General features: G+C 35.6%; 1 protein-coding gene across 1 annotated transcript in view; it reads left to right on the top strand.

The window, feature by feature from the left end:
• Window positions 1–8480, top strand: part of LOC137404988 (mucin-2-like) — a 32972-nt gene that overhangs the window by 22352 nt on the left and 2140 nt on the right. The window contains exons 5-6 of the mRNA XM_068091216.1: window positions 3299–3437; window positions 5330–5562. Coding sequence (XP_067947317.1) covers window positions 3299–3437; window positions 5330–5562 — 372 coding nt within the window. The remainder of the gene's footprint in view (window positions 1–3298; window positions 3438–5329; window positions 5563–8480) is intronic.

Here is an 8480-nt window from a genome sequence, read left to right as displayed (position 1 = left end):
GTACTGTAGATTAAGGCATTAGTCTCACTGATTGATCCAGTTGAGATTGACTCCAGTGCCATGTTAATGTCTTCTAACAGCTTCTTAGGTATGGCCTTGCTAACTCTTCGTAGTGGTACCCTGCTTCCATAACCATTAGCAGCTGACATCTTGTTGATGATATTTTCCACAAGCTCTCTCACCCTTGGGTCAAAGTCCAAGTGCATGTCTTCTTCAACCCGTGAGTCAACACATGTTCGTGTATGCGTGACAGTGTGTGTTGATATGCACTCCTCTTTGGTTGAGGTTACTTGGGTGAACTGTTCCCTAATTTCATCTACCTCAAGTTCCGATATGAGGTGCCGCTTGATTATGTTACTCCTCTGAGATACAAGTTGCTTCGCGGTTAGTGGCAATTCAGGGTGCATGTTTATCCACAGTTGACGCATCCTTCCCATATAGCCCCACTTTTGAGGTTCCCTCATAAAGTAGCACTGCATGAGGTCCGTGTTATCAGTCCGACTCCATTTCATCCGTTTTGAACCAGTAGCCCATTTTTCACTGCCTTGTCCTGGTTCAGCTACAGGCAGCGCGGACCTTGTTTGATCGGGCGACGTCCGAGCCGGCATGGCTTTGGTTATATATATATATATAAATATATATATACATATATATATGTATATATATGTATATATATGTATATATATGTATATATGTATGTATATATGTATATGGAATCGCTTGAAGCCTTGTTGGCATTGGCTTAATATCCATCTCCTCCAAGATGACGGTTGCTGTACTGTAGATTAAGGCATTAGTCTCACTGATTGATCCAGTTGAGATCGACTCCAGTGCCATGTTCATGTCTTCTAACAGCTTCTAACATATCATATACATATGTATATATATATGTATGTATATATATGTATATATGTATGTATATATGTATATATATAATATGTATATATATATTATGTATATATACTCAGCCCTGTAGTTACTAATATACATTTACTAGCTTAGATACTCTGTACTGAATATATGTATATACTCAGCCTTGCAGTTACTTATATACATTTACTAAGTTGATACTCTGTACTGAACATATGTATATACTCAGCTCTGTAGTTACTTATATACGTTCACTAACTGTGATGCTCTGTACTAAACATATGTATATACTCAGCCCTGTAGTTACTAATATACATTTGCTAGCTTAGATACTCTGTACTGAATATATGTATATACTCAGCCCTGTAGTTACTAATATACATTTGCTAGCTTAGATACTCTGTACTGAACCTATGTATATACTCAGCCGTGGAGTTACTTATATACATTTACATACTTGGATACTCTGTACTGAACATATGTATATACTCAGCCCTGTAGTTACTTATATACATTTACTAACTGTGATACTCTGTACTGAACATATGTATATCCTCAGCCCTGTAGATATGTATATACATTTACTAACTTGTATACTCTGTACTAAACATATGTATATACTCAGCCCTGCAGTTACTTATATACATTTACTAACATGGATACTCTGTGCTAAACATTATGTATATACTCAGCCCTGTAGTTAGTTATATACATTTACTAACATGGATACTCTGTACTAAACATTATGTATATACTCAGCCCTGTAGTTAGTTATATACATTTACTAACATGGATACTCTGTACTAAACATTATGTATATACTCAGCCCTGTAGTTAGTTACATACATTTACTAACATGGATACTCTGTACTAAACATTTTGTATATACTCAGCCCTGTAGTTAGTGATATACATTTACTAACTTGTATACTCTGTACTGAACATGCAATACTAGAAATTCCACTGTCATACAGCCCACGACTAAAGTGATAATGGAAAAAAGGGTACTGTTGGTTGTTGAAAAAGTAGTTCTCAGCAGGAATTGACAGAGTATAGTGTAAATGAGACTTGTTTGAAATAGAAATGTTCTAGAAATAGCTTGAAAAGCTTGGTTTAATACAATAATAAATCACACCTAATCACACAAACAATCACACCTAATCTACTACTATCTCAAACCTGTTTTACAACGATAAAAAAATATTAATTTAAGCTGTAGGCCTAACCTACAGTAATGTATGTATTTTACCAACAACGATAAGGAAATATGTTTATTATAACTCAGAAATGCAAAAGTAGAAGTAAGATGGCAAGCTACTATGTACTATACACAGTTTGAAAGTTGGTTGCGTTGAATGTAGAATGGTTTTGATAGCGATTTTTAACAGAAAGCAAGTATTAGCCAGCCAATATTAGTAAGCCAATATTAGAAGTAAAATGCACTGATATTATTAGAATAACCAATATTATTAATATAGGTAGTAATACAGTAATAATAGAAAACCAATGAACAATTTTGTTTACATTTAAAAATGTCATAGCTAACAATATCAAGAAGTATCAAAAAGAATATCCAAACTTAGTAATACAGTAATAGTAGAAAACCAATGCACAATTTTGCAGCGATCTTCAACAGAAAGCAAGTATGAGCGTTCATGCGTCTGAAAGTTTTCTGCAAACTGGAGCAAAATAAAAAAATGTTCTCGTCATAAAGGGGCGTTGTAGTTCAGCCCTAGCTTGCACATAAGTTGTAAAGAATTTCGGCTAACGTTTTAAATAATGAAGCCCTCGGTGATTAGACAAAAACATAAGCTGATAAACTGTGTACCACAATTTCGTACCTATAAATCGGTCAACGCCTCAAACAGTCTACGTTTATTACAGAAACCTTCGAATAAATTCGATTAAAAGTAAACAATGCCATAGACTGGTGAAATGTGCACGTTATTTTTTCGCGAAATGCGCACGACTTGATCGTTATATTCTCTGTCGACCGCTGTTTCAATTTCCAGTCTTAATTTTTATTAAACCAAGCTTTTCAAGCGTTTTGTGGCAATTTTCGTCCAAATTAATCTGTCTATTTGTGTATAATCCGATCAGATGGGTAAATTTTAAGATAATACCGACGGTTTACAAAGACTTGGTAACATATTTAAATAGGTTTAAATGTGTTTTGTATCGTTATTATACTTTAACGACTTTACAAAACGATGTTTAAATTTGTTGATGAAATTTCTAGACAAGGGTTCGTCTCATTGTTGATGAATAATTTTCGTAAGTTGTGTGCACATGCATTTATCATAGAAACTCCCACACTTCACTCCGCTCGTTTGGTCGTGGGATAATCAGCCTTGCAATTACTTATATACATTTACTAGCTTGAGAGCTCCTCACTTTTAATATTTCATGTTATGCCACTTGCTTCCAGTTGTCTAGATGTTGATGAGTGTGAGATTGGTCTGGACAGCTGTGATGATGACACAAGAGCGATTTGTCTTAATACCGAAGGTTCATATACATGTGAATGTAAAAATGGGTTTACTGGAGACGGTCGAAACTGTGTTACGGTAGGGCTTACTTACAAACATTCCGTTGAATATGTACAATGAATTCAGAATATAAGCATCGAGCTGCAAAAGCTATGCTCACAGTCAGTTTCATCGTAATTTTAATTATTCAAATAAAGCTGTTGTACTTGGTATGTTTTCGTGTGTCAGACTTTAGAACAAGATCAAGGGCAAGCAATGCTCTATTGCTTGCTGTTTAACGTCTAACATAGAAAATCTGGCAGGCACACTGCACACATGTTCTTTTTCTAGGTAACGTTTCAAGCAATAAATAAAAACTACAAGAGATCCCAATACTTTCTTCATCTGCTTGTTTTATGAGCTTTTTTGCTTATTGCACCAACCTTTCGTTGATAATCTCGGATTGTTGTGTTTTACACGTATTTAGTATAATGTTACAGTGGTAACTAATAGTAGGGAATACTAGTAAACAGCAGTAGTTGGAATTGGAAGCAGAAAGGTATAAGAAAGGTTCTGTTTTAGTTAAGTTCTCTTATTTATAGGGCATATTGTTGTTTTAGATAAGTTCTCTTATTTAGAGGACATGTTGTTGTTTTAGATAAGTTCTCTTATTTAGAGGACATGTTGTTGTTTTAGATAAGTTCTCTTATTTAGAGGACATGTTGTTGTTTTAGATATGTTCTCTTATTTAGAGGACATGTTGTTGTTTTAGATATGCTCTCTTATTTAGAGGACATGTTGTTGTTTTAGATAAGTTCTCTTATTTAGAGGACATGTTGTTGTTTTAGATAAGTTCTCTTATTTAGAGGACATGTTGTTGTTTTAGATAAGTTCTCTTATTTAGAGGACATGTTGTTGTTTTAGATAAGTTCTCTTATTTAGAGGACATGTTGTTGTTTTAGATAAGTTCTCTTATTTAGAGGACATGTTGTTGTTTTAGATAAGTTCTCTTATTTAGAGGACGTGTTGTTGTTTTAGATATGCTCTCTTATTTAGAGGACATGTTGTTGTTTTAGATAAGTTCTCTTATTTAGAGGACATGTTGTTGTTTTAGATAAGTTCTCTTATTTAGAGGACGTGTTGTTGTTTTAGATATGCTCTCTTATTTAGAGGACATGTTGTTGTTTTAGATAAGTTCTTTTATTTAGAGGACATATTGTTGTTTTAGATAAGTTCTCTTATTTATAGGACATGTTGTCGTTTTAGATAAGTTCTCTTATTTAGAGGACATGTTGTTGTTTTAGATATGCTCTCTTATTTAGAGGACATGTTGTTGTTTTAGATAAGTTCTCTTATTTAGAGGACATGTTGTTGTTTTAAATAAGTTCTCTTATTTAGAGGACATGTTGTTGTTTTAGATAAGTTCTCTTATTTAGAGGACATGTTGTTGTTTTAGATAAGTTCTCTTATTTAGAGGACATGTTGTTGTTTTAGATAAGTTCTCTTATTTAGAGGACATGTTGTTGTTTTAGATAAGTTCTCTTATTTAGAGGACGTGTTGTTGTTTTAGATAAGTTCTCTTATTTAGAGGACATGTTGTTGTTTTAGATATGCTCTCTTATTTAGAGGACATGTTGTTGTTTTAGATAAGTTCTCTTATTTAGAGGACATGTTGTTGTTTTAGATAAGTTCTCTTATTTAGAGGACATGTTGTTGTTTTAGATAAGTTCTCTTATTTAGAGGACATGTTGTTGTTTTAGATAAGTTCTCTTATTTAGAGGACATGTTGTTGTTTTAGATAAGTTTTCTTATTTATAGGACATGTTGTTGTTTTAGATAAGTTCTCTTATTTAGAGGACATGTTGTTGTTTTAGACATGTTCTCTTATTTAGAGGACATGTTGTTGTTTTAGACAAGTTCTCTTTATTAGAGGACATGTTGCTGTTTCTTTTACTGGTTCCTAAATACATCGTCTAATAAACACTTTGTAGGATAGATTTCTTCTCTCAAACTATGCGACTGAGGCCACAGAGGCTTTTACTGACAACTCTGTAAAAACCACAGCAGCAGTATACATACCAGATGGAGGATATGTCTCATCTGATGATGATACTTCTGTTATTAACTCTATGTACGCCACTCTCTCAGGAGTTATTGTATTCACCAGCTACATAGATGGTCAGCCAATCAAACTCAGTCCTCTGCCGAGACCAGATAAATCTTCGTAAGTTAATTTTTCTTCAAAAATAGTCTGGCCACAGTTAAGGTTACTGCTTATATAGAGAGACAATTTTATTTGTCTATGTGCCCGTATAAAGCATATTCCTGAAATAGTTTAGAGCTTAGATATAGCGATAGAATGTATTTATCTTAAATGAGATTTAATAGTGAGAGACATTCAGAAACTATGTTACAAAATGCAATCTACTATATAAACGGCAATCGTTGTGTGTGTGTGTGTGTGTGTGTGTGTGATTGAGTGTCCGCCTTATAGAGTGCCGTACTTTTCCGACTATTAGCCGCTACTAGGTATCTAGGGCGCGTTAACGGGATTCTCCGGTTACTACACGCCTCTACTATATATAACCTATTCACCGTTTTTACACAAAAATCACGTGATCTCTGGTTAGCACGCCTCTTTACGGTGCCCAGCGACACTGGTGGGTTTGAAACAGCAAAGTTGCTGCCGTGTTAAAAAGCACCATCCTGAGTTTTGCGCCCTATACAAAGGTGCCTATACAGCTATACAAATGTACTACTCATTAAATAAATTAATGAGTAGTAATTTACATGTTTAATTAATATTTACTGCCAACGTGTACAGACAAGGTCACCGTGAACGTTTGTTTCTTGCGGTCACTGGAAAAAACGCAGTTCTCACCTACTAAATTTTCACATCAAAAAGGTAAGTACATCTTATTCAATGTTTTATTGTCTATGAATTGCCCCACATCCAATACATAACCCTTTTACTTGCGTCCATGTACAAATTTAGCTATCGGCCTACTGCCAGCCATTTTGCTGATATTGCTTTATACGTATACAATATTTTTTAAATTTGAAACTCCATCTAGAACGTTTGTTTTGGTTATATCGTAGATTTTGCCGACATGTTAACAAGCACTTCTATGCAAAAAATTCATTGTATCTATACTTGGTGCATAGCCTCACATACTAAAGGGATGTGAGGCTACGAACCTAAAACGATCCTCTACAATGTTCCTTATTCTTACGAAACCAATACTTTCACCACCATCAGAGTCAGTGCTGCTATTGCTATTTTAATTATCTTTGTAATCACAAAAGTCTGAATCGGCTATAATGTCATCAACATGAGTAATTGTTTTCTAACTCGGTGGCGTTTTTAGTATGTACACAAAAAATGGTTGTTTTTAATTTGGAAATTCTCAAACAAAGATTTAAAATTAAATTTAGGCTAATTTTATAGAGAAATCTTTGGATAGCACTGTCACTACCATAAAAGTGTTCAAGATCATTGGTTATGTTATCAACGAATAATAAAATTCAATTAATAGCAATTGCTGGGAAAGTCGCAAAAATGTGTCTACGGCGGTCGACCATAGAAAACGCATAAATGAGTCTACTTCAGTGAAAGGTTTGAAAACGTTGGATTTGCCACTGTTTGTTATAGTAAACACGTTCATTTCCTTCCGCAGCTGAGTTACTGTTACTTTTTTTCCGCTATGAGTACTACAGAACTACATCTACTACAGAACCTGCACGGGTACTGCTACTGCGTTTTACATCGAAAAGCCAAAAAGCCTACTGCCCAATTGCAAGAACAGATTGATTCTCGTAGAGAAAGAGATCGAAGTCGCCAAGCTTCAGCTAGACGAGCAGAAACTGCAGAGCAAACACAGCTACGCCCACAACGAAACAGAACTGCTACTGCAGCTGCTAGAAGTGCAGAAACTGCAGAGCAAACACAGCTACGCCTACAACGAAACAGAATAGCTACTGCATCTGCTAGAAGTGCAGAAACTGCAGAGCAAACACAGTTACGCCTACAACGAAACAGAATAGCAGCTGCTAGAAGAGCAGAAACAGCTGAAAAAACACAGGTACATCGAGATCAGGCCAGAATAGATGCTGCCACTGCTAGATGTGCAGAGACTGCTGAGCCGACCCAGCAGTGACTCAAACGGCTCAGAGCAGCCGCTACAGCGGCCAGGCGTGCAGAAACCTCCGAGCAGATGCAGCGGCGACATGAACATGATGCACTAGCTACAACAGCTGCTCGGCGAGCTGAATTTTTAGAGCAGATGAAACGGCGACAAGAGCAAGATGCACTAACTACAGCAGCTGCTACCAGGCGCTGTGTATGGGCGGAAAACTTCACACTTGACTACAGTCCTGCAACGCAGTATAGGGCCAAATTTTTCTATAGGACGAATGTTCAAAAATGCCCCAGATCTAATGCTTTATGTTGGAAAGGCGAGAGGCCATGTATGTAGTTTACATAGTAGATTTCATTGATAATAAATTTTATCAACACAACTACATTACTGCTGCACAGTTTGTATATACCATGTCAAAACACAGGCTATAGACGAAGAACTGGCGAGTCATGATTAGTGTTTCAAGTAGAAGTCTCAAATTCAATAAATGCTGGCGATAGCTTAGCGGTGCAATAGCAAACAATTTTTGTAGAATATCTTAAAATATGTAAAACTTTTAAATACTGCCAGTTTGAAGAACTTCAGTTTGCCTAGCAATGTCAATTTTATAATCAGTTCTGTGTACAGAATTAGGAAACTCTGATTTGAGTGGTTCGAGACTGATGCATTGTAGACTAGCTGTAAAACACATTGCATATTTCCATTGTTCTCTCCAACATTATTGACATGTACGACTGCACATGTGTATGCAGTCTGATCGGCGCAAAAATTTCAGTAGATTGCATATTTGGAATTGTTTTACAGTATGAAAGACAACTCAATAAAACTTGCTTTACGTAAATCTGTTCCTGAACACGGGTAATGCAGCTAGTAGCTTCTATAACCGAAACTTGTCTCAAGAGCTGGAAAGTTTCCAAAGTTATACTATGAGAGAGTTACCCTTAGCCTATGTAATTTTTTATGGTCCTTAGCCTATGTATTGGTTTACCCAAAGGAGAGTTTC

Source organism: Watersipora subatra, chromosome 9, assembly GCF_963576615.1.
Source record: "Watersipora subatra chromosome 9, tzWatSuba1.1, whole genome shotgun sequence".
In the NCBI taxonomy this organism is placed as follows: domain Eukaryota; kingdom Metazoa; phylum Bryozoa; class Gymnolaemata; order Cheilostomatida; family Watersiporidae; genus Watersipora; species Watersipora subatra.
The sequence above is the reverse complement of the archived record's forward strand: the minus strand, read 5'-3'. Positions and strand labels throughout refer to the sequence as shown.